Below are 27,310 nucleotides of genomic sequence, written 5' to 3'. Positions count from 1 at the left end.
CGAGGCAGAAGATTGATTAGAAGCGTTGAGGCACTGGGAAGGAGAAGGTTAGAAATGTTTGAGCCTGAAGGGACCACAATCGACGCTGACAGGTCTGCTAAAAGGCTTCCATCAAAGTGAAAGGTAGCTGTAATTTCTACTCTGCTCTATCTAACATCAGCCCTTTAGCGTTTCCTACGTTCGAATCTCTCACTTGTCTTTCACTTTCAGCCTCGTCTTTGCACCAGATATGTTTTGTAAATGAAAATGTATGAGTGTGTTTGTGCGTAAGGTCAGAGAGACACAATGATGCAGCTCAGCAGTGCGTTCCCGGTGTTAGGTTTAGTCAATCTCCTGTTGTATCCACAAAGCAAGCAGCTCCCTCGCATTTCTGGAATGACTCACATTTCTTCCCTCTCCGCTCTCTTTTTAATCATTGCTGATCTTCCTATGGGTTCTGAGCCAAGATGCCCCCCTTCCTTCCTTCCTTCCTTCCTTCGCTTCCTTCCTTCGCTTCTCCCTCCTGACTCGTCCTTTCTGCCGCGTCACTCTCGGAAACTGAGGTGAGATCAAGAGAAAGCAAATCCACCGAGCAGCGGTGAAGGATACTCCCTTCTCGTTCATCTGGACTCCATTTTGTTTCCTTTAGATGCTATCTTTTTGTAGTGCTTTGCAATCAAACAATATAGTGGCAAGATTAAGAACAAACCCCTGTTATGTTAATGGATTAAAGTGCTTAAAATAAACAGGACTTGTAAGATGAGAACTGTTAATTTTCTCAACTCTACATCACTAGTGCCAAGTCTTTATTTCATAAACAAGATTAAATAGCACTTGATGTCATTACTGAAAAGTGTTTTTCCCATGCTCTCTGACAGCAGGGCTGGTATACAAACAGATTCATGTCAAGAGAGTGAAGGGATGAGATTAAATCCTACTGCTTGTCTGAAAACAGAAGCGGTTAACTAATAAAGATGCGGAGTGTAAGATAAAAAGGCACTACACGAGGTACTGTGGCTAACATTTGTTATTCGAGTTACCGTTTAAGTCTAGTTAGTCATTCATGCAAAGTTTAAAGTGAATGTAAATTTGAATTAATTTCAGTGGATGTTCATTCAAATTAGAGGCAACAGAAATTACTTTATTTTAAGGATGACTCTGGTTTATTTTAAATTCGTCCATGCAGTCATTCATGACTGAAGTTTGCCAAACAGATTAGATGTATAATCTCTTCAATGTGTTATCGGGTCTCCTACCAGTAGGACAGTAGAAAAGCCTTAATGAGACACAGAGGTTTACTTAATTCATTCATTTTTCTAGTTTTGGCTAACAGGGTTGTCTCAATGTTTGTCAAAATCAAAGCACAACTACGGCAAGCCCACCAGGTCAAAGTTTATCCTGGATTTCAGACGATGGTAAACATTAACCATTTGCTTTTGTTTTCTCTTCACACTATATTTGACTAAGCTGGCGATATATGTTAAAAACCTGTATGATCATCTGACTGCAGACTTCTCTTTTTATGATGATCTCAACATTTTTAGCGTAACAATGTAACAAGCATGCCCACTTCACATAGTGATTGACCAGGTGGTGCGGAGGTTAGAAAGTATGCAGGTTCAAACTTTTCTCTCAACTTTTCATTTTTCTATCTTCACAGAATTACTTCCGTCACTTTTCATACGCGCAAATGAGTGCGATCCCTTTCGCGAGTGGCTGTCCGAAACGTTTGCCTCAAGACATGTTTGTAACTACACTTTGTACATGGTTCATTTGAAGCATGCCGAACCTCTTACGCTGCTCAGAATCACAGAAAGTTTGAACGTTTACACTTCAAAGATAACTGAGCAAACACAATCTGCTGAAGAGGACTGTGCGATAGAGTCGAAAGCTCCACAGCAAGTGAGTAAGTGGACCTTGCGTTAAGGTTCCTTTGTCCTTAATTATCCTTTAAATTCCACAACTGTGCATAATTGTCCACCATCCGTAATTTTCTACAATGGTTGCTATAACTGAAATCACAATTCCACTGTGGCCGTCCATGCACCATTAGCTATCATTAGCTATCTCAATGGAGGAATGTTAGCAGCAGAGGCCGATTAGCTGGGATTTCACCTGCAGATTTATTTTCTGGGAGCTGAAAGTATGGTGACAGAAAGTAACTCAATACTTTCACACATTATCCTTATCACCTCAGACTCACCGTCGTAATGGCTGCCGTGTTTTCCTAGCTCGCCATCATCAGTTATCCCTTCTCACTCCCTCCCCTGTGCATCGCTCCCTTCTTTCTCCCTGTGTCTCCCGGTCGTTGTTTTTTTCCTTGATTTCCTCCAATCGGCCCCACAGAGACTGAGCCAGAGCACCTGCAAGTGCTCACTTTGAAAGATGTTGCAGGCCCAAGAATGCGCGCAGTAAACACATGACCGCTGTATTTATAATAAATCAGCTTTATGGCCCTCTGATGGAGGTGATATCAGTGAAATTTATGCTGAGAGACCTCGCCGTCCTTAGCAAAACAGCTGCGAGATAGCACTACACCCCCCCCCTTCTTCCCCACTACCACCACCACCACCTTCACCCCACCTCCCCGCTGCCACCGCTCCGCTCCGCCCCGCCCCGGCGAATAGCCTGGTCTGACTGGGCTTAGAGAGCCCAACACAGTCCTCTCTATGTGGCGTGGCCTGCGGTCCCTGGAACGGTAAAGTCCAGACTGAAATAGAGTGTGGGCAGGGTTGGCGATAATGGGTAACAGTGTGTGTGTGTCTCTGTGGTTGTGTGTATGTGCAGTCATACGTGTATTTATTGTAGACTGGGTTGCACAAATAGCATAGGCCTCATGGAAGAAGAGACCGGGAGAGTGTCAGAGAGTTTGAAGGTATTTCTTCGACATTCACCCAGAAAACCTTCTCTCACAATCGTACACATCGTTCTCCTGAGAGCGCATTAAAGCTCAAAGTGGGTTGAACAGCTTAAAACCTTACAGGGAAACCCAAAATACAAGAATTTAGTAAGACTGGGCTCACACATACTGTGCTATATGCGATCACAAGCACAGATGCACACACTCACACTGCTGCTCCCTTGATCACCCAGGCTCCTCCAACAGATGGTTTCTGTCACTGCTAGCGAATGGACGGACAACAAATTTAAAAGCAATGATGTCACAGCCATGGCTGTGTTGTACGGTTTCACCTTACAGAACCCATTCCCGTCATTCCATGATGAAAGGTGACCACCCGCCATTATTTGGTTTTCAACAGATGCAGGCAATAATAACAACGGCTGAGGCCCCGACGGTCCGAAGTGTTCTTAAAGCCTCCAAAGCGCTGTGGAGTTACACATAATCAAGCCCCGAAATAAACCGCGTAAACAGTGAATTACTGTGTTGTCCTCTGATGTCATCTCCCGCTCTTCTTGCCAAGAAGGGTGCAGCAGCTTCTGTAAATGTTTGTTGCCCTTTTGTCAACAACCCCTCTTCAGGAGCCTTCATTCAAACATGTTTACCGATTTGGTTTCACGCCAAAGAGACACAAAGGTGGATGAGCAAAATCTGGGAATGAGTCACACCAGCCAACTGTACGTAATACTGATTACATAATTGAATCCCTACCGGGCAAAATGTTTTGTTCTCTCTTTTTTTATAAGCCACCGCTGAAGTGCCTTTGAGCATGACACTTACTAATAACCGCTCAGTGGCTGGCAGTGAAAGACTAGAGTTGTGCACAAATCGTCGAGGTGGGCCTGCCTCCAGCTAGAAGAGTGTGAGCAGGCAATTACAGGAAAATGTAACATATTCCAAAGACACGTGAGCGTGGGTGTGGAGCTGAAGGTACCAGTGAGAAAGATCAGATATGATCCAGTATGATCTAGTTTCATTCATACAAGTAATGAAGTACAGGATTTTACTTCTCTGGCAAATGATCACTGTGACATTTGTACCATGTTTGCAAAGTAGAATAATGTGATTCACATTAGAAAGCACTGCACCAGACCCCTGAGGACGCTGAGGTCCTGTCCTCTGTTAATGTTTCTGGGAAATTGGAGGGTTTAGTAATATGAGGAAAAAAACAGTTGCACACTAAATACATTGTATTGTTTTTCCTAGAGTGATTCTGATATATTTGTTTTGAGTAATTATCATAAAATGTGACTGTTTTGGTCAACAACAATAATATACAGTAATGATTATAAGCATCTGGCAGTTCTGACAAGGCTTGAAACAACTTCAGAACATAATGGGTGATATACAGTTTACATGAGATATAATTGAAAACATGAATAGCTAAAATATGGAATTTGGGGATTATCTTTCAAATACAAATTTCACTTGTACAGAGCTTGGTTGGTAGCTTTTCCAGAATTTCTTGTATGTGCGGGGATTCTGCTGTCGGCATCTGGACTCATCCCCTGAATATTTCTGAACTCCTGGCTCCTGGCCCTGCTACACACAATGTGTTATTGCACGTATTTGATCGGCCAATGCAGATGAGGTTGTATTGCGTTGCAGCAAAAGCTGAGCCAGGACCCCCTTTTTCTTTCTTTTTTCTTGCAATGTGATGATGACCGTATCTAAAATAATCATTCAGTCTGAATAAGGCCTTCAAGTTTTGGGAAAATACAACATGCATCCAAACCCCGACCTCTTCACAGTTAGCTTCTAGTGTTTTTTGTGATAGATAAATAAAAAGCCAGCCAGAAGTTCTGTGATGGGAGGAGAGAACAAGAAAGCATGAAGCATGGTGCCATTTTACTCAAAGCAGCAAGAGGAGGGATGGAGACTTCTGAGAAGTCATTTGGTTGCTCCTTTTTCCTCTCATCCCTCCCCACCCTCTCCACTCGGTGTTCTCACCTCCTCTGTGTTCTCACCTCCTCTCCCCAGGCACCCTGTGGGTGGGGCAAAGGGCTGGAGGGGAAATCGACGGAGTAACGCAACAAATTTGGCAGCTACCCCGACACCAACCACTGGCGTGTTTGAGCAGTCGCCTTGGTGACCAGCGGGCTCCCGCAGCAGGGACCGGGGGCCTCCCGTTTTTCTCACCTAGAAGGGAGGAAGCAGCTTGGGATGGAAGGTGTTTGTTACAGGAACAAAGAGGGTGGAGGGAGGTTTACTCACACACACTGTTCCTTTTTTATGTATTTTTGTTGCGTTCTGGTTAAGATCAAATTCAGAATACTATGTTTCTACATATTGTTTTCTAGATCGTGCTCCCGGATATGACCACACATATGAACAAACAAAACATTTCTAATGAGGCCTCAGAAGCCATTGAAAGTGAGCCAACCCGCTAAAGACAACAATAACTGGAAAAACATGGACACATGCATCATAATCCTGGTTAATATCATTAAAACAGTGGTATTCTTATTTCAACTTTTTCCCATTAAGCTTTTCTTCCATGAGCTTATTTTGGGTTTTTGTGAAAAGGATACAATGTTCGCATGCGTCAACACAGAAATGTCAACGGGCCTGTCCCCATCTTCGAAGTCTGTGTGTGTGTGTGTGTGTCTGTGTGTGATCTCCAGCTGCAGCCCTCAAGTATGCTCTTGCAGTAAAAAAAAAAAATAATAATAATGAAAAAGCACTACAGCTGTTAATGCTCCCGACTCATTTGCGATTCACCAACTCTTTGTATACTTATTCATTTATTTTATTGTCAGCGGAAAATTTGTGTCATGTCAACGGGCCCCGGGGACCAGTGGTGAAGCACAGAGAGGAGAGCAATGTGGCTTCAGTTAGCTGGATCCGTTACCACGTCTCTGAAACTACAGCAGATGAATCTGACTGCTTTCTCCTCCCCTCTTTATCTTTATTTAACCGTGTTTGTTTGTGGAGACTGGAGCATCTCTTTTTACGACACAACCACACTACCTCTGCTATTCCATTGCTCTGGCATTACGCGCTCTCCTCTCTGTACAGACTTTTAACAGGAATCTTGATTTGACGTGGAATTACAGGTAATATGACTAAGCATGCTTTTAAGAGCTTCCCAGCAGTCAACAACTCAAGTTACATCTGGCCTCGTAACTTTCTGATTTAGGATCTGCACTAGCCCACCAGAGGTGCAGACCATAACTTAAACGAGAGGGAATTAAAACAACCCTGCAGATAATTCACAGATTATGTGCAGCTCAGCAGCGATATGAAATTTAAAGCGTTATTCTGATGATGTTCTTTATTTTCCTGTTTCCAACAAACTATTAGAAACACATCAACGAGCCACACAGTTCTACAGGGTGACATGTTAAGTACAATGAACATGGGCTGTAGTTCATTTCATTATCCGTAAATGCTCAGTCGCTGAAAATAGTTCCCACAATATGTGATATATACTCCTGTTTGAGTGATGTTCACTAAAACCTACAGAGCCCAGCTGTTTTGGGAAAATATTTAGTTTTTTATTAAGCGAAAGTTGCGATCTGCATTTAAAGATTTACGTCTTCAGTAGTAAGAAATGTGCTTGTAGCTGAGAGCTACAGACAGGCTGGGGAAGCAAGAAAGTATGGAGAGACCAAAATAACAATTTGTTAGTATTTCCATGTGATTTGTTGACAATCAGAAAATCACAGAATAAAACCATCACTTAGCATGATGACCTCTCGTCCCACATGCACGTGTGCACGTCTGTGCGCACGCACACACTCTACAGTATGTTGTGTTAGCGTGCCTGCGTGAGTGTATGTGGGGTAAACTGTATCCCACCCCTGAGCTTCAGCTCTCAAATCAAGGCCCTGAAAGTAAACAGTGCACTGCCAGAGGACCTTGTTTATCAAATCTGCAATTGCACTCACAGAGCAAAATGACCTACAATTACAATCCCCAGCTAGAAATTAAGTTTTCAGTCAGCCATCCAGAAAAAGATCATAGAATACCCTGCAAAATGGAATTCTTCAGTAGTCCTCCCCTTCTCCCTTTTTTCCTAAAACGCCATACTGTCATGGCTGTTGAAGTGACTTGCTTCCAAAATATGTTCCCCAGTTTTTGTGAAAGGGTTGATGTAGTTACCGTGCACACTAACACAGCGGTGGTTTGAGAGTGTATATGTCACATCATGGTCATATTTGTAGAATTTCCTCCCAAAACAACCACAACAGGCTCATTCTTCCAAGCACGAGAGCTTTGTTGCTACCGGCTTCGCCAAGATATTTCGACCACTCCTAAAATGTCAACCGTTCCAGCAAAAGCAATTACATGCCGCTGCCCTGAAAGCAAAGTGGAGAGGTTCTCTCTTTAAAGTGTGTAAAATTCCCTCCTAGTTTAATTATGTGGTGCTGGGTGGAACCTGGAGGCTACTCTCTCCTCTCTGCTTCAACGTAAGTGCATTTTCCATGGCACGAGCATGCAACATATCGGTTCCCACAGAGCGATCGGAATCACGGCGGATCCCAAAACCTGGTTTACAGCATTCCTGGATCTCTGAGCAGTGTGGTGACCTAATCGCCTGACCACCCGACTGCTCCGTGCCAAATCCCAAGCAGCAGGCCAGACACTCCTGAGAGTAACATCCGACTGCACCATGAAATATTACGTCAGGAGTGAGTCATTGGATACTGAGCCTCGGTTAGAACAGCTTTACATGCTCACAAACACAGGAGCTTTACTCAGACTGGATTAAACCGGTGAATAAACCGTGTCACTGAAAGGAAACGTGTCATTTCTGGCAGCCATATTGTTCAGTTTATAGTGTCACAGTGCATTTAATGGACACTGTTAAAGACCAAAAAGTAACCATTGAGCTTTGTTTTCACATGTGGAAAATAAGTCTGATAAATAACTGTTATATGTAAGTTTATGGTTATGTATGATTATTACATGTGCGATAACTTTGCATTGCACTTCGTCAAAGTATTTCCAAATCAGTTTTGAGTATAAACATATATGCTGACACCCTCAAGTCAATCCCAATAAAGTCTTTGACGAGCTGAACTGTGACACAAGTGTCCCCTCTATTTCACATCCAGCTGTTGTGCAGTGTTGACATTACAAACAAATTCACTTTGGCAAATATCCATTCTGAGTAAAATGAATAAAATGTCCGAGCATTTCCCCCAAAATTCGACTCACTTTGTGGGAACCAGTCCATGAGAGACAAACCACAAATCTATCCTTATTTAAGTTGAATTACATTTTTTGAGTCTAGCTTTCTCAGATCTTACCGTTTGCTAAACACCACTGAACAGCAATTGTCCAATCATAGTTTAGCAACTGTAACTAAGCAAGGCAGGTCTGTCATGACATGCCAAAGCGGTGTGAATGGGGCTCCAGAGGGATACTCTTTTGGAGAGTGCTGTCTTTTGTTTTTTGCCTTTTTCTAACCAAAAACGTAAGAGTTCAGGTGAAATAAACAGTAACTTTATTTGACGTAAGCTCGTATATTTAGTTAGCTTGTTCTGCTAACTAGCTACTGCAGTTGTATTAGGAGAAGGAGTTTAGGATAACGTTAGCAGCTCTGTCCTGCTCTTTACTGTATTTTTTAAAAGTGTACACTGATGTCAGGCGACATGAGTGTTGACACTCTGCTTGAAATAATACCTAATACGCAAACAGGGTTATGTCAGAATGAAATAACGTTTTTCCTTATAATAACATCTTCTTATAATAAGCTCTACACTGCCATACAAGAATGCTGCTGTTTCTTTATTTCCATGTCTTCTGCTTCCATTATGAACCGGTGGAGATGTAGACATATAGTTTGGGTAATCCAGCTATAACCTTATTCTTTTAGCACAAATTATATGTATACAGCCATCAAGTACATGTTTAAGACTCCTTTTGGTTCTTGTTTTAAACACGTCCGCTGAAAACAGTGTTTTAAGCCAATACACAGAGCTATCCTTAGCTTAACTTTCTAGCTGATAAAACCTGCCAGGGACAGTTGTCAGGCTAAACATACGCAGCCTGAGTTTCTCTATCTTTGTCTGAATTCAAAGACACGCTTTTTCAAAAGTTGGAAAGAATTTCAAGAGGTAAGTCTGCCGTCATTATCACTGTAAAGTATGTAAAGTAAGAGGAAAGCCTGACAGCCGTAGCAACAGTGAGGTGGTGCTTACAAACTTTCGTTTCACTATGATGGGAAAAATACAATACCATTGATTTGAGCATTTTATTGCCTTTGATTGTTATTCGTTATGTGTTTTGTCCATTTTTCTGTTTCAACTCTCTCCTCGTCTCTCCTGCTGCCCATCGTTCGCTGACACAGGGATGTTAGCATATTCCAAGTGCCTGGAATTCCTTCCTGCTGTCTTGGAAGCACACACTGCCTTTTAAAACTTGTTGGACCCTTTCAAGTTTTATTTGAAAGTATGTAATTACATTCTTGAAGGAATAACGGGTCCCTGGAGTGATTTACATGCTGTATTAAAGGTCACGGTTTCGAAAAGACACTGTTGACACTCGCCCGTTTAGGACCTTCTTGATAGCCTCAAATGATAAGACAGCTTTAGACGATGAAAATATAATATAGAGGAATGGTAGGCTTGGAGATGAGTGTATTCCACCTCTGTAAAGCATCACTGATGTCTTATTTCACAGTGGTTTGCTGGGATGTCTGTGGCTGGTCTCTGGTCCATTTATGAGTTACGAGGTTAATTAAACCCTTTGCCGCTGAAGGAATTAAAAACTTTAGATGACATGCAGTTTGAAGTGTATCAATAATGTGACGCTTTTTCATTTTTGCTTTCATTCACGGTCAGCTAAATGGCAATTTTGTTCAGTGACTTCATAACCTGATTTTGAGAATAACACAGAGTTTGATTGGCACACAAAGAATTCCAGATATTCAACTTTTAGGCTCTGGTCACAGGACCCTCTCAGGACACTGTATCAGAGTCTACCGCATCAATTTCCATCTATTCAAGTCTAATCTGTCTTTCTCGAACACCAGCACACAACACTTGTGAGGCTCTCTGTCACAAAGCGGGGCCACCGCCGGAGAATTTATTTGGCTGCCTCTTAGCTTGGCCTCTTGGGGACTGCGGTGTGGGCAAAGTCAATTCCCCTCTCAGATTAAAGGAGTATCCTCAAGTGCCAATCCAAATGGTGATAAAAAAGCTTTTTAATCCATTGAGAAGGTTTGCCGGTGTAACCCCCCCCCCCCAGAGTCCCAGCATCAGGCGTTGCCCCACTCAGGCTGCGTCTGGACAGTGTTGGGGCCCAAGTGTGCCTCCTTGCACCCTGACAGAGGGAGAGAAAGGCCTAAAAAAAGGCCCCCTCCGCCACTCACTTGACCAGCCCCGCTTTGATAACATCTGGCAGGGGCAGGTTTGCACCAGCGACAGCAGGAGATGGAGGGACATTAAAGTCTTGTCACTCACTTGGCAGGAAGGCAGTCGGTAACTCGGCAGACTGAAGCTCAATCGCTTACGCTGGAGTGTCACTGATGATCTCTCTCTCTCTAATGGGTCTGATGATATTCTCCAACAAGAGTGTTATATGAGATGATGGCTTGGCATGGCTGCTTTTTATTCTGAACTCAAATCCCTTTATCTTATCATTAGAATAACTGACACTCACTTCAGGCCAAACGTCTCTGTACAAATGTATTTTTGACCACAGAACAAGAACAAAAACTCTGAGACTTGAAACCTAAACATTCTTTATAAAGGGAAACTTATAGTGTTTATCTAAACAGTGATGTCTTTTGAAGAGGATGGGCCGGAAAAGACTTTGACCTATCTTTGTTCTGGGTGAAGGGGGGGGGTTTGAAGCAGTTTAGAGGGGGCTGAATGTGAGTTTCAACACAGCTCCCCCGGAAAGGCTGAGACCAATTCAACATCCATCCCTCTCCGTTTTCTTTCTGTTTACTTCTAAATTCATGAGTTTACATGCCAATTCCATTACAGGGATTAAAATAGTTTGTCCAATCCATCCTCAAACTCTGCTTCCCTTGTCCCTCTCTCTCCCCTAACCCCTCATACCACTTACAGGCTTTCAGGTCCCAGGGCTGGGTTAGGGGATTACAGGACAAGCACGCTGCAGCCCCAGCACCCAAAGAAACACAAGGCGGCTGTGTCGAAGAATGTCCCAATGAGATGTCCGAGCATTAGTGAAAGCTGAGGTTTGATCAATGGCGGTGGCGCGTGTCTGCACTAGTGAGCACTTCATGGAGCGTCTGAAAGAGAAGAAAGAGAAACTGAAGGTGTGTTATGACATGGGGCTCAGGGTCTAGGCGGCTGGGTCACCTTTGAGCTGCTGCTGATTAAGGGCTGGTGTTCACAGGTGAGCGGCTCCGAGCAGGATTTAGTGACAGAGGTGAGATCACCCCCACTCTCCCAGCAAACGTCGAAGCAGCAAAGCACTGCTGACCTCTCCCCCAAATGGCCAAAGGCAAATGGCTGAAGATAAGTGAGCTCTGGGACTGAGCTCAGTTCACGCAAAGAAAAGTGATGGCAGGGGAACGCAATATTTTTAAGTCACTTTTCAAACAAATTATGGACAAAAAAGAAAAGAAAATAGAAAAATAACTGTAAAAAGAGAACAAGATAAAGAACTAGATAGATGGCTGGAGGCATGACACACTTGACTCTTTTTGCAATCTTCTCTGATCTACGAGTCCCAGACTTTGGGATCAGAGGTTCATGTTGTAAGTTGTGGAGTAAGTCAATAGTCAGCGGGTCTAAAAGCCACCCGCAGTTGGTAATCACCTTCGGAACTGGAGGGGCTCAAAGGGGCTAAGCCTGGTCAACACCTAAGAGGGGACATCCACAGCATATCTTCAAGTGCTCCCAGCAGCCTGGTTGGTAAAACACGGCTGAGGCTTCATGGGTGGAAGAAGCCATTATAGGCCGCGCCGCTGAACATCTGCCTGAAATTGTAACTTAATAACGATGAAGAACGTAACGGAGCATAAGGACATTTCGGTTTGCAGTCTTTCAACAAAATTAAATAGTAAAATAAAGTGAAAATATTAATAAATACATTCAAAAATATTCAAAAAAGATTACACTGAAAACGAGTCCATATCTATATTAAGTAACTACAAGCATGCTGCTACACAATTATTTGATCACCAAAATATATATTTTGTCCTCAAACAACCATGACCATTCTTCTTTTTTTCTGTAAAATAACACTTGCAAATGCATCACAACCATGACATGCTAAATATGATTTTACACATGAATATATTTGTGTATTCTTGCGGGAAAGAGAAAGCCAAATGGACTCTTTAAAAGGTAAGATGATCAAATTTGGGAAATAATAATATATAAATTGAATAATAAATAACCCTCAAAGAGTAAAATTGCAGTAATAATCATAAGAGTAATTTCTTGTTAGAGCAACTTCTCAGTTTAAATGATGAAGTAGACTGCTGCTGCTGCTGCCATCAGTGACACCGATCCACCCAAAGAAATGATGACAACGGAATGTTTCTTTATTTCTACAAACTTTCCATTTGAAACCACTGGTACATGTACTGTACACGTACGGGTTGATCTTTGTGTTATCTGTCCATCACAAATTGCTCCATAACTCTGTTGTTTGGTTTGTTTTTTACGTGACTGTTTTTGAGGCTTATCTGCGATTTGCATCTTGTGGTCTAAGGTGATGCTGGTGTAGTCTTGCCTAGTTGTCTTTTACACAACCACAGATTACAGTACGTGTACTATGCTGACGTATACTGCATAATCTCATACATCTCAACTATACTCAAACAGACATCATGTTATGTTATAATTGGCTCATTGTTAGTTTATCCTCCAGACGTGATAGTATAATGTCCTGTAACACTGCACCAATGTCCTCTCACACACTTTATGAAGAGTCACACTGTATCACATATCTAACAACTTTGCATATGTGTTAAATTAACAAAAAACAAATCGACATTACAACATCATACTGATGTTAAGCTGCAGAAATGTTCATTTCAAAGTATGTGAAATATATTGACAATGTTGCAAACTGTGTAGATGATTAAATGACCTACACTGAAAAACACAACCTTGTTCCGATAATCATAATTATCTTAAAAAGTATTGCATAAACACCATAGATTATCTATCTTGGTTCTAGCATAAAGTGCGAGTGAGCTGCGACACTTGTTACTGTTTCACCTTCAGCTGTAATTCAATATGAAATGTTGCCTCCAATAATGTAGTGATATCAAACCATGCAATGAGGCTGACAAACAGAAAATGTTTGATCCATCAGGTCACCAGCATGATCAGAGCCAGTCATTAGAACTTGAGAGTGAAAACATGAAATATGGATCCCACAAGAAAAGCAGTAAATATGACCAAAAATGTAATTGTGCATGACAAGGTTCCCATCAAAGAGACAAATGGTTTTAGTAATATGTGTTGAAATGAGACAATCACAGCTGGATATCCATCACCAGAGTCATGCAGAAGGTATGAGCCAGAAAGTTAGGGTTACACCACACACACACAACATGCCAATTATCTGCAGTTTTTGCATGACTTTTTGAATTTATCTCCAAAACCCCGGAGTCAAGAGCTGAAGGAAGAACCAAAGTCTGAGGAGATCCATAATGATTAACAAAATAAATGATCTGATTCAAAGGAGCACACATTGCAAACAATGTATTCACACAAATAAATGTAACATGGCCAATAAAGTCAGCTTTCTAGCATCCCAGATCTCAACAGACCACTGTTCAGACAACATGGCCTCAAGAAGCATTGAGGGTTTTCCTTCAGGGTAACTCATCTCCGTGTTTCAGCAATAAGTGTCAGACCTATAATCGCTCTTTAGGACTATTTTGGCATTAAATATTTGTTGGATTTTAAACTTTCAACCCGTTTTGTCTGAAGCTATCTTTTACTTTCTTGTTGCACTCACATTGGACATAAAATCAGTGAAAAAGTTTCAATCAAATGTAATCATTACCTGAGGGTAAATCCTCGGGCAGTGACAATGACACATATGAGTTATGCAGCTTATCACTTAGTTAATCCACTTCAGCTCCATTGCACATTATAAGTATGGAATTTCCCCAAAACCTGGAAGCTTGACAAGTTTTCCCCATATTACCACTAAAAGACAATAAAAAGCTTCTTATGTTAAACAATAGCGGATCAGCTCTGGATAATCTAGTGAGAAGTGCATAAATATCTATGGGGTCATATCAAAGAGAATTGTTTCATTTTTGAAAGTCTGCATGCCTTTAAAAAAATCTCTTGTGTGCTTTCCTTAGTTTTTAGTTCAGCTTTTGATCACAGGAGTCTATGAAAATTGTTCCACTAATATGATGTCAATTACAGCCTCCTCATACAGTGTGGTGTGCCTCAGGTCAGCTTTCTGGGTCTCCTGCGTTTTTCATTCAAAGAGTCATACAATATATATCTGCTGCTTAAGCTAAACGTCAGACAATATTGTTATCTTGAGTATGAAAACAGCAATCCATTTCACAAAGAGAATAAATAGATCCATATTGAGTGTGTGGATGTCTGGAGAGGTGCTACAAGGATAGACATGACTGCAAACAAAACAAAACAGAGCTTCAATTGTTATTTTGAAATAGTTTAATGCTGTAATGCTTTTGGCTGTTGAATGGTCAGACATAAATAAGAGCAGAGAGTAGTGGTTCCATTTCTCAGACATCTTAAGGGAAAACAGATTTCTTCATTTCTTTCTGCCAAACAATAATTGAATGAAACACTGAGAAATGCTTTTGAAAAGTATAAAGAATATTAAAGATGTCATGTTAAAGATGAATGTATTATTGTGTGTTATAGTCCTCTCTGCATTTCAAATATACGACAACATATTTACATAAAGTATTATGGAATTAATTGATTGAAGTTTATGTGTATTTATGATCAATACCATCATTATTAATGTCATCATTAATATTGTTGTTACAATTATTAATATTATATTGTAATCATGATTTATTATTATTAATTATTACTATCATTATTATTTTTATTATAGTGTTGAGCTACTAAAAAGAGAAGCCCAATTAAGTTTCTGTTTAAATCATTGTTTACCAGCTCCACATGTGAAATAGGGGTCACTCCAAAGATAGCAGGCGTACTGTTTTCTTGTGGGATTTTCGGGTTCCAAGAACACCCCTCTTTTAACTTATATTACTCCCTAATGAGCTTTAGAACTCATGTGTAACAATGCATCAAATGGCTCGCACACGTCGTATTAATTAAGCTCTATACTGACTCGAAACAACAAAAATATTCTGTAATGAGGTTCAGGAAGGAAAACAAACATATTTGGTTCAGGATCCCCTAAAAATGACCACATTAACCTAATAAACAGAGGAGTAAAAGACAGCGAGCACCTCAGTATCTCGCTTTCTTCGTACCAGTGACAGTGAGTGAAGAAGGCAACGACCTCATTAACACTCATAATTACTTCTCTAGAGGCCAAACAAACGTCACCACATCTGCTTAAGGACCAAAGAAAACGAAACGTTTTGGAAAACTGTGTTACCCCCAAATGGACTTCATTTCAGGGCTAATGCGGAGCAGTAAAACGATTTTCGGTGGATGTGATACATTAGCAGCAGGTCCACTCGAATCTAAGGCAGAGCCGCGCAGGGAACACTTTTTTATTAAAATTGGTCTAGCGCTGTTGTTTTTTTATTTGATGTTTGATTGTTGATTGTTTACCGTGCAAATCTTAAAGTTAGGCTGGTTGCCCAATTTTGATGTGGCCATTAGATGCCACTCAAATTCTCTTTAGACCGATTACATCTACAGGTGGCCTGCATGGGTCTTTTTATTCAGAGTACCACGACGTCACCTTGCAAGGAGTAGTTTACTGTCTGAGTCTCAGCATTTAAATGCAGATTGAGCGTTTGACCCGTCTGCTGTTATTCACAGTCAAATTACAACGTTTCTCGTAATGAAAAAGAAATTACTTCGCGCAATGAACTCTCTTTATTTAAAGTGGAGGAGGAGAGAAGGGGGGTTATCCAAGGTGTTTGAGACAGATGAGGGAGGTGGGGGTCGGGGAAGGAGGGAGGGCGGGAGGGAGGAGGAGGCAAGGACGGTAAATTGGGCGGACACATAAAAACTGCAAGGGGCCATAGATGCTGGATCATTTGTAAAGTCTGGCCGTCCTGCGCACCACCCGCCGTCACGAGCCGAGTTGGAGACGGATAGGAAACCCCGCTGCAGACCCCGAGCGCCGGTCTTCACCCCGACCCTGTTTCCTCTTGTCCGTTTAGAGGTGTCGCCAAAGGATTAATGAGCCAAAAAGGCACCCAACGTCTCCTTTAAGGCTCATTTCGCCGTTTTTCGGCTTTACGCCTGGACTGCCTCACACCTTCCCTTTCATATTCACTTCATTCGAGGATACCTGTACCTCTACTGATGGTAAGCGCGCACATCTGACACGTTCACAAATAACAGATTCCGCAACGCAGCTTTTTGATACGAAACGCATTGAGTTGTACAGGAGGAAGTTGACAGTTTGTGGCTTTTACTTTTGGTTGTCGGTGTTTGCGCGCGTTTAACCGACTTCAATGAAAGTTTGGACAGCATTCCAGGTAGAAATGTAGAAGTATAAATGTCCATAGACTTGTTATTGTCTACCTCATTGACACAGAAACGGAGACCAGGTGAAATAGAAGTGTATTTTGGGACGAATAGGGCAATAATCCTAGTGGAGATCGAAGCAGGTTAAAGCCTTTTGTGCCGAAGAGTTGAGCAGTGACAAACCAATATAGTGAGGTCATTTCCAAACAGAGCGTCCATTTCTCTACGCCTGTCTCTCTTCAAAACAATTTAAATATTTACATTATTCAGATTTTTACTTTTCAAACCGAAGTTTGGCACCGAATTTGCCCGATTGGCACCGATGCCTGTGTATGTTTCTCTTCGTGTCATCCCCGTGCGTAATGTGGAAGATGGAGATGACAATGCGCAGACTTTCAGCTAGAATAAAAGGGAAAAAAACATTGTTCATTTCTGAAGTTGTTGTTTTTGTATTCCAATTCATTTTAATAATTACATATAATTCTTAGGCATGATTCATGATTCATTTCTGTCAAGTTATGACTAAGTCTGCCGTCAGTGCCAACAAATTACAGTGGCACAACAGAGGTGGTTTCAGTTTGTAATTGTTTGCCATTGTAATATAAGGACTCGCATGTTTTCACTTGTTTTGAAACAAATTATTATAAATTGCGTCATTGAATGCAGAAAAGCTGCAGCAAGGGAAACATATTGCGGCCTGCAGGCGCATGGCGTCTTTGGCACACTCCTTTACTTTTCAACTCAAGTTTCTCTACATCCGACTTGCCAAACTTTGGATGCGAACCCATTTTATAACCAAGTAGCCTATGTGTTAAAAGAAAAATCACAAGCATCTGGCAAAGGCTCAATTTCTCTGGGTCGTTTCAGGAGAACATTTTTGTTGGTGATCATTTGGGTTTTACATTTTTATTATTTAACACTTTACAGCAAGCCAGTTGAGAGCATTTGACATTAAAAAAATGGATTTGTTTTTTGTCATTTTTTGGTTTCTTCTTAAAAAGAGCAAAATCAGCATTAGAGATATCAGAGGACTCATCCGACTCATCATTTCTATATCTGAGTTCTTGCCTCTCAGAATGCACTAAGCGAACAAAACCATTAACCTGGTTTCGGTGATCTCACTGACTGTGAATGTTCTTACTCTTGAACTGCTCACTGGCAGCAAATAAAATCCCAAACCTACAAAACAACAAGACATTACAGGTCTCTGTTTTATTTCTTTCAACACAAATTAGGATATTGCATTTTGTTTGGAACACTGGCTCCCTGTCAAGTAATTATTTCAAATCCTTTGAGCTTTAGTTACTTGTTATCAGGAAACAAACTCTTTTTAAAGGATAGTCGTTGCCGTTTGTATTTTTTTTCTTTGCAAATATTGGCCATTATCTGGAGCCACCAGAATAATGAATACCTAGGATCATTATGAACTACATATCATCTACAGCTTATTAGCATTAACCAGAGAAGGCCATTTAACATGAATTGTGGCAGTAGAGTACAAAAACACAAGATGTGTTGGTAAACCGGTTACTGGCATCTAAAATGAAAAAAGAAATCATGCCAGAGATTTGGCTGTTCCCCGTGTTAACCTGTTGCCCTCCTCCCTCCCTCCCTCCCATCTTCCCTCTCACCATCACTGTCAAATTCCTCAGGAAACACATTTGAAGAGCCATGTGCATAGTCTGATCACATTATCTTTGGTCAGAGAGAGAGAGAGAGGCCAAGGGGGAATGAGCAAAGCCAAGGGAAGTTGACTGCTTCGGCCTAATTGAACCCTGGTCTGCATTTATTGCTGTAAAATGCATCGGTGTCTGCCGGGTCAGTTTAAATGTCTTCTTAAAACATTTTATAATCTTGGAAATTGGTTTTGCCGTCACCGTTTTGATCAAGAGGAGCAAATATGAGTCCACAATGCTGATACATGTGGTGGAAAATCACTGAAAAAAATGAACAGGGTTGGTGTCACTCCAAATGCTTTTTTTTTTCTAAATCACTGGTGAAAACATGCCAGAAAAATGAACGCAATGACTTTTTCCAGAGTTGAAAGTTACTCCCTGTCTGCCTTACATCTTCTTTCATCATCATCGCACCACTTTGAGTGTCTGTCTGTTTTAGCCTGCAGCTTTGTCAGTGGCTGGTTACAGTTACAAGATGTTCTGTATGGTCAGTGTTTTTGAGTGCTATGAATCCCTGTAATCATGGGAGAGGCCCTCGCTGTACAATGAACGTTTGTTGTAAGAGATGTGCGCGCACACACACACACACACACAAGTTATCCCCCCACCCCATGGGTAATAGAGCTGATCATGTTCTGAACCGTCCTCTCTCTTTGCCACAGTTCTCACGAACATGCAAGCGGTGGCACACACTCATGCACGCGTACAGGCATGCACAGCGTTTAGCTCATGCACGCACACACACCGCACATCTCCCTTTCTTCACTCACACTGGATCTAGTGTCATGACCGAAAAAAAGGGGGGGGGGGGGGGTCAATCGGAGGTCAAAGTCTAATGCTGTTAGGAAAAAGATCCTTGATTGCATGTACAGTGAGCCATGCAGGGGCCGAGATAATCGCACAGATACAAACCCAGACACACACACACATACACACAATGTTCCTGTTAATGTGCATCCTCACTGTGTAGTAATGCTTGGGTTCTCTCCAGTGGAACAGGCTCCAGATGATGACCAAAGACCTATGTTGCTTCTGCGAACCAAGTAGCAATGTTTGCTCTGTGGTCCTGTTGTTGTGGTCACTCCATCCAAAAAAAACTGTAATTTTATGAGTCTGATTCAACAGCATTTAGCACATTTAAATGACGCATTTAAAAGAATTAGTCATTAGAGCCATGAGCTGTGCTTGTTAAACCTTGCAGAGAAAAAAAAAGACCGCTAAAGATGAATGTTGTATTTATTTTTACGAGGTGTTTTTAAGATTTCTGTCAGAGAATGTGTAAAAACTTTTATATACCAAGAAAATGTCCTTGGTGTTGTAGTTATATATGAAATGAAGAGCCAAATATACCCTTCAAAAAACATCAACACACACCAGTGCTGAATGTACTGATGACAGTGATGTCAAAGAGCAGAAGGCCTGTCATCAGCAACACTTCGACCTGTGTGATCCCCCAAGTGGGGAAGCGTTACTAAGAGATGAAGCACTTTTGCGATAGATGCATTCAGTTCCTTGTCTGAAAAAGGTGGCGTCAGCTGCTTGCGGGGATAAAGGTCGACTAAGTTCACTTGGAGACGGTTTCACTAAGCAAACAGCCCTGTTGTTTTGGATATAGATTTTACCACTCCTGATCAAAGTGGTGTTATCAGCCCTTTGGTCTCGTGTGTGAACATGAGAGGATAGATTTTCAGTTGAAGTCAGCACTTATCTCTTTTTTTTGTTGGTTTTTTTGCTCTTTGATTTCGCTTTTAAGACAGGTTTCTTATCAATACTTCGGAATAGATATAACTAGGTGTGTTTTCAGTCTTAGGTGAGTGTAAGGCATTAGGGATCTGCTGTCTGTGTTGTGGCACATACCTCCTTACATTCCAGTTACAGTAAATAGCTAGCTTTGCCCATGAGCCAAAATGATAAGCCTTAAAGAGACATTGGGTCTCTCTCTTACCCACTTATACACTGACACAGATATACCCTCTGCTACTCTTTGAGTAAATAACATGTAACAGCCTCAAGTGTCTATAACTGCATTCATTTTATAATTTCCCTGTGTTTCTACCTATATCTTTCAGGAACAGGGTCACTCCAACGTTCTCCTGCAGCCTTCCAACACCACCTAACATTTCCTGGAAGATTGTGTCCATTGCCTTCACCCAACAAACATGGACTGTTTTCCCATGCTTTATTTTCTGTCGGTAAGTAAGTGGACCGTGCCATTTCAATTTGTAGCATGTGACACATTGCTGCATCTCGCATCTTTCCCCTTTCCTCTCTGTCCACCGAGTCCCTGATTTCTGTGGCATTCATCCAGACTTGGATAAGATAAGATAAGATAAGATAAGATAATCCTTTATTGGTCCCGCAGTGGGGAAATTTACAGGATCACAGCAGCAAAGTGGGCAGTGCACACAAGATACAGAGTAAAAAACAAGAGCAACAAGTAATATGAATAAGTAATAAACAGTAAAGAATATCAACTAAGTAAATAGAAGGTAAGACAGGAGGGAGTAGAGAGGAATGACCCTCAGATTCCATTCAAAGAAATTGGGTTCTTGAACTAGCTGTTTACCTTTGGAGGATGTCGCCGAAGATAAACTGCAAGTAGTCTATCTGATCGGGGACTGCTTTACTGTGAACAAGGCAGACTGGACCATTAAAACAAATTAGTCTGCCCTCAGTGGGAACAGTTAGGGAGGTGGGTGTATTGGAGCTGGCCGAAGACATGTAATAAAAGGGACAGACAAATCTTAAAATGGAGGCCATTGTTTACTTTTTAGTGTTTTCTTCCCCCGCTGCTCTCTTCTAATTTTCTATCTTTGCTTCTCCTCTCAGAGACATCATGATTCCTGGTAGTCGAATGCTGATGGTCATTTTAATATGCCAAGTCCTGCTGGGAGAGAGCAACCATGCTAGTCTGATACCTGAAGAAGGGAAAAAGAAAGTACCGGGCCTGCAGGGTCGTTCGGCCGCTCAGAGCCATGAACTGTTGCGGGACTTCGAGGCCACGCTGCTGCACATGTTTGGCCTCAAGAAGCGGCCGCGGCCCAGCCGCTCGGCCTCTGTGCCTCGATACCTGCTGGACCTCTATCGGCTACAGTCGGGGGAGGCTGAGGAGGCCGGGGTGCACGACATCGCTTTTGAGTACCCAGAGAGGTCAGCCAGCCGGGCCAACACTGTGAGGGGCTTCCACCATGAGGGTAAGGAAAAAGAAAATCTTGTCGTTTGTAGGAAGAGAGATGATAAATGCTTCATGTCACTACAGAAACATTACACCATACTGAAGGTCTCTACTGCCAGGCATTCCAGTGATTTTGGTAGTAATGTATTTCATTAGCATGGGCGCGGACTGCTAAGTATTCAGTGTAAAAAAACATGTCCTACATCACATAAAACATGATTATAAGGCAGCTCCACCCATCTCACCATAACCAAGGAATCTAAGGATGTGGTCACCAAACACTGTCTACAAATAAAAATCTGCTAGACAAGCTCTCAAGAGCCTCATTTGACAAAACGCTGCATGTTTGGTCAGCAGCTGTAGGAAAAGCATGCCTTCACATGACTGACTTACACTTCTCACCCCACCCAGCAGAACATTGCTTAAAAAAGCCTGGTCTTGGCCTGGAATTGGAGTGTGCTCCTCTTTCATGTCTCCAGTTTATATGGAGGGCTCTTTTAGAAGGACCTTCCTCAACGTGCAATTATCTTTAATGCTACTCTGCAGCCTTCTAAATAAAGCCCCGACTGCCAACAATGTGGGTGCTGAGAGCCGACGCTGCCACTCTCTGTAGAGATGGAAAAACAGTCTCAGAACCTGGTGTGACAGAAAGACTGGAACGTTAGAAGGGTTTCTGTTTATTGTGACTTGGATCTGCTTAGTTTTAGCAACAAATGCAGAGGTTTCAACTAGGCTCTGAGAAGATCCAGGGTACCCGATCTGTTAAATGTAAGTCGAGTTTGGAAAGCTAGACTGAAACGGTTGAATAAATACTTGAAAGCGATATTTAGCAGAGACACAAGAGGTGATGTGCCGGACTTAGCGAGTGAGGAAGCGATCTTGTAGCGCAAATGAACTGAGAAACCCGTGGAGCTTTAGGGCCACAGCACATGTCCGGCCTTAGAGGGAGGAGTGAGTAAGGAGGGATGAGTCAGCCTTAATGGGTCTTTTCAAACACACTGCTAGTAGTACCAACGTTAGATAGGAAGAAAGAGAACCGCCTCCGGAGTAGGAACTACGGCCTGTGTTGCGCTGTGTGCGTGTGTGTTTGTGTGCGCACGCATGTATGTGTCTGTTTTGGTTTCTACTGCTCTCTACAGGCATTTACCCTCCTTCTCCTCTGCGAAACTATGTTAATAACACGCTTTGAGGCCTTCTGAGTGGGAGTGCTCGCTTTCATGGAAGCACCATTGTGCGATTCAGTTGACTTGTCTGTCCAAAACACCGTGAGTGATTACAATCTGCAGCAGATGGACAGTTAGGTGCGGGGACATGTTTACACGATAGGTAAACCATGTATCCTTTCATCAGCAGCAAGACAGATGTGTTCTTATTGGCCATGTGCAACAGGTGACATCTCCCTGTGAATGAAACTACAAAGCACGGGGTAGATGAGAGGGTGTTTCACATTTTGAATAAGCTTTGGTTAAGGATTTGAATACATTGCATTCACTCGCAAGACCTCCTTTCCCGTGGGCTTCAGATAAATGAGATTCTACTGTATTGTCTGACTCCTTAATGATTATTCATGATGAAAATGATAAACGTCTTAAGTGAACAAACTGCAAAGCTAATCAAAAACACAGCGGGTTTTAATAATGAGAACCACCTGGGTAAGATTAGGGCCTGGGTGTGAAATAACAGGGGTGGATTGAGCAGGAAAATAGTAGACACAACATTCCTTTCCCCAACAATGGTGATCTTGCCAGAAATCTGCAGACTGAGCGTGGAACAGGGTACCTCCACTGTGTTTATACTGTAGCTGTGGTACGTTAATCACCACCCTCCTTGTAATGCATGTTTCAGCAAAGTGCTCAGAGAAAGGCATTGAGAGAAGGGCAGGATAATCCTTATAGATAGATAAGGAAGCGTGGACGCTGTATATTTATATTCCTGAACACCCCAGAGGCCTTGAAAATGTACATTCTTTTGTGTCAATTAAGCCGACTAGAGTGAGGAAGTGTGAGTTTAGTTTCATATCTGTTGGTGCTGTTTGGAGGACAAAGATCACAGTCGTTCAGTCAACAAACAACACAGCATCTTCAGGGAAACTTAATATCTCAATATTTTTTGAATATATAAGACGTACATATACATACGAATTATGCAGCTAATGAATTGTCCCTCATTTCTCTTGCTCATTTTCAGAGCACATGGAGATGGTGCATGATCTGGACGATGGAGACACCGCGCCCCTTCGCTTCCTGTTCAACCTCAGCAGCATTCCAGAGGACGAGCTGCTCTCTTCAGCCGAACTGAGGCTCTACCGTCATCAGATCGATGAAGCCATTGCTGACGCCTTCTCAGACAACCAGGGGCTTCACCGGATAAATGTGTATGAGGTGCTGAAGCCCCCGCGGCCAGGGCAGCTAATCACGCAGCTCTTGGATACGCGGCTTGTGCGCCACAACGCGTCACGCTGGGAGAGCTTCGATGTGAGCCCGGCGGTGCTGCGTTGGACTCGTGAAAGCCTCCCAAATTATGGGCTGGCCGTTGAGGTTCTGCACCTCAACCAGACGCCACGCCACCAGGACCGACACGTCCGCGTCAGCCGATCGCTACACCAGGACCCTGGCGAGGACTGGGAGCAGCTACGCCCCCTCCTGGTTACCTTTGGCCATGACGGGAAGGGACACCCGCTGACCCGCCGGACCAAGCGCAGCCCCAAACAGCGGGGCCGTAAACGCAACCGCAACTGCCGGCGCCACGCACTATATGTGGACTTCAGCGATGTAGGCTGGAATGACTGGATAGTGGCGCCCCCTGGTTACCAGGCCTATTACTGCCACGGGGAATGTCCCTTTCCTCTGACGGATCATCTGAACTCAACCAACCATGCCATTGTTCAGACACTGGTGAACTCTGTGAACAACAACATTCCCAAGGCCTGCTGCGTGCCAACAGAGCTCAGCGCCATCTCCATGCTCTACCTAGATGAACATGACAAGGTGGTCCTAAAAAACTACCAGGAAATGGTAGTGGAGGGCTGCGGCTGCCGCTAACAAACAGACTAAAACGAACTTGGACTGGAACCATGAAAAAAGCAACATGGACGCAAAAACAAATCAGAAGGTCTTTACTCCCAAAAATGTTCACTTGGACCCTTATTTATAACTTTTATGTTGAGGTGTATGTTTGTCTCACTTTTTTTTTGTTTCTTTGACAATATGATCATATATTTTGACAAAATATATATATTTATATCTACATATTAAAAATAAATTGAGTCCTTATTTTAAAGCTGTACAACTTTTCATAATGTACATTAGATTGTATAAGGTTTTTTTATTGAGAAAATAGTAAAAACAGTCTAAAAAGTAAAGTTTATTTACTGGTAATATTTATTGCTTTCATATGATATACATTTTGAAGAAAAAAATAAAAAACTTGAATTGCCTCCAATAACACATTGCAGCAGATCACAAGATGCACACTTTGTCTATTTGCGTAAATTACAGCACTGCGTTAACACATTTTAATAAGACCCTTAAAACTAAATCCATGTCACCTTGTAAAATATTTATAACTGTATCAATTATCTACTATAAGGTGGTTGTAAAAAATGAATTTTGGTTTAAATCCTAAACCTATTATTTGCCAGATGGGCTTTTAAATGTGTTCAAATCACTTTTTAGCTAAACGAGGTATCAAAGCAGAGAAATCTTTCTGATTCTCTGTCTTTGCCAAATAAAAATAGTCAGTTTTATTATCTGACATCTCGCCAACTTTGAGTGATTCGCACTTCATCAAAGACAAATTGTGGAAATAATCACCCTGTTACAGAAATGGGATGCCATTTCAAAGCCAGTAGGCCTTCATGGGTTAAGGCCTTATTGTTCTCAAATTTCACTTTTATGTCAATTAGGCTAACATGTGGTGGTTGGACACTCGCTAATCCGATTGCAGTCGGGGTGGGTTGTTGAGCCCGACTGTGAGAGAGTGATTCTATTGTTCTTGACGTCCCCACATTGGGGACATGATTGTGGCCAATGCGTCCTGCCCCGATACAAGGCGGCTGAGTCCTCAGAAGAATCAAAGGTTAGACGCTCTGTCTCCTGCCTTTGTCTCCAGCGGCTCATGCCGACAGAGCAAAGACGCCTGTCTCCAACCTGTGCCCCATCACACAATAGGCTTCTACATCACTTATTTACAAGCTGACGGCTGGCCCAAATTATATGATAATGTTTAGAGAGAGGGACTCCTTTGAACTGCTGGGAGACGCTGGCTGTGTATTGTTTTGCAGAGAGTGCCCTGTACATCAGCATGTCTGTACAGGTCCCAGATATAAATTACAAAGCTTTAAACTACAAATTCTGGTAAATTGGTCAAAAATAGAACATTTTTCATTTCTTGAGTGGTATGTTGTGTCAAATGAAATAGTTACAACATTAGGTGATTTCTTTTGTTTCTGCCGGAGCATGCGCAGGCCCTCGGGCGCTCTAATGGCCACTGGGCTTCTCTTTGATGCCTGCATATCACCAGCGTCAAAACAAGGGAGACTGCTAAAGGAGGAGAAGACGGAGAAGAATTTAATTTTGAAGTGGCTGAAGGCAGAGGAGAAGGGGCGGAGGGTGTGTGTTCGGGAAGAGGAGAAGAACAGGGGTGGTGGTGGTGAGGTGGGGGGTGTATTTTCAGCAGCTTGACAGTGCAATTACAACATTTCAACTGATCTCCCCCTGAAGTTGAGATAACATCAGCCAGTTATGGTAATTGTCTGGCCTGTTCATTATCCCACTACCCTACACAAAGCGTGTTTATTAAAAGGCCCAGAGAGGGAGGTTTACGTACGCTCAGCACACCCAGTGAGCCTGCCATTTAGCTCAGCAGCCAGCCTCGAGTCGAAAGCCCTCAAAGTTTGTGTTCTGCAGCATCATGCCTCAAGTCCCAAATGCCTCACTGAGTGTCATCAGCCATGTGATTATAAGAACCTCAGGAAATAGAGAGATAAATGTGAGCGTGTGTGTGAGTGAGTGAGTGTGAAGGGATGCAGGAGTGGGGGGTTGGGGTCAATTACAGAACGAGTCCTTAAAAACAGATCGAGAGCTTTGTCATGCCTATGTGACCTGCCATTCAGTCTCCTGTAAGTGCTCATTCTCACGCAATTACAGGTGAGTCATTATGCAGCAGGTCTATTGACACTGCTCGACTAATTGACTGGGTGAAGTCTTCAAAAAGCTTTTTATTTGGACATTCCACCGTAAAAGCCGAGTGTTTATAGACAGTAAACCTCCCCGCAGCAACAAAGGAAGATGATCCTGGCTTGCATTGCCTTGTTTGAGTGGGTGCCACTCCATCCCTCTATCGCTGAAATCTTCCTCAGAGTTACCAGATGTTAAAGATCTGAATATAGTGGTTTTTTTGCGTGCAAATCAGGCCTTCATATAGGTAAGTCGTGTCACACATAAACACATTACTGACAACTTTCTGAGAGACCTGGCAGAAGTATTTAACAGCAGAAAGAAGATAAAACAAACATATTATAACTAATATTGTTGTAGCTTAAAATCCTTTAAGTTTTTAGCGTTTTGTGAGCTAATTTTTGCATTATGGGTTGTTGACTTGCAGATCTTTGGTGAGTTGTACAACCTCATGTAACAAAAATCTACACTGTTCCTTTAATTTTTAACTTTGGTTATGTTAACTAATGTGCTACATAAATTTAAGGTATCTCCACCTTTAGGCCACTTTAATGTTTTACAATGGCAGCCAGGGGTGGTAAGTAACAAATGGCAATTAACTATTGTTTCCATTATCAATTCATCATTTAATGTATGATATGTAAAACAAAATGCTTATTTTTTCAGACCAACTGTCCAACGCTCAAAAGTATTAAATTTAATGATTAAAATTTTTTAAGCTGGAAAGAGCAAATATTTGGCAAAGTCATGCTTCTCGAAACTTGTGTTGCCTATGAATTTTTAGATATCCAAACCCCAGCAAAATAAGTGATCAGAAGAGACAAAACAGAAGTATACTTTGCTAA

The 27,310-nt window shown here is 42.2% G+C and overlaps 1 protein-coding gene across 2 annotated transcripts; it reads left to right on the top strand.

Moving 5' to 3' along the window:
* Positions 1-20,277: 20,277 nt before the first annotated feature.
* bmp4 (bone morphogenetic protein 4) lies at positions 20,278-24,329 on the top strand. 2 transcript variants are annotated; one of them, XM_076108003.1, is made up of 3 exons: positions 20,278-20,305; positions 20,996-21,307; positions 23,476-24,329. In XM_076108003.1, the coding sequence occupies exons 2-3, from the start codon at positions 21,127-21,129 to the stop codon at positions 24,327-24,329; spliced, it is 1,035 nt and encodes a 344-aa protein (XP_075964118.1). In that variant the 5' UTR covers positions 20,278-20,305; positions 20,996-21,126. The 2 variants fall into 2 exon arrangements, with proteins under 2 accessions (XP_075964118.1, XP_075964117.1); XM_076108002.1 differs by lacking the exon at positions 20,278-20,305 and having other exon boundaries at positions 20,950-21,307.
* The last annotated feature ends 2,981 nt before the right edge of the window (positions 24,330-27,310 follow it).

Source organism: Anarhichas minor, unplaced genomic scaffold (genome assembly GCF_050575085.1).
Source record: "Anarhichas minor isolate MPS153535 unplaced genomic scaffold, ASM5057508v1 ptg000040l, whole genome shotgun sequence".
NCBI lineage: Eukaryota > Metazoa > Chordata > Actinopteri > Perciformes > Anarhichadidae > Anarhichas > Anarhichas minor.
This window is presented reverse-complemented; position numbering and strand designations above follow the sequence as displayed.

Excerpts from the sequence above, each read along its gene's own strand:
- bmp4 (XM_076108002.1), top strand. The coding sequence starts at position 20,950 with ATGATTCCTGGTAGTCGAATGCTGATGGTCATTTTAATATGCCAAGTC. Across the intron at positions 21,308-23,475 it reads GAGGGGCTTCCACCATGAGG|AGCACATGGAGATGGTGCAT; the intron begins GTAAGGAAAAAG and ends GCTCATTTTCAG.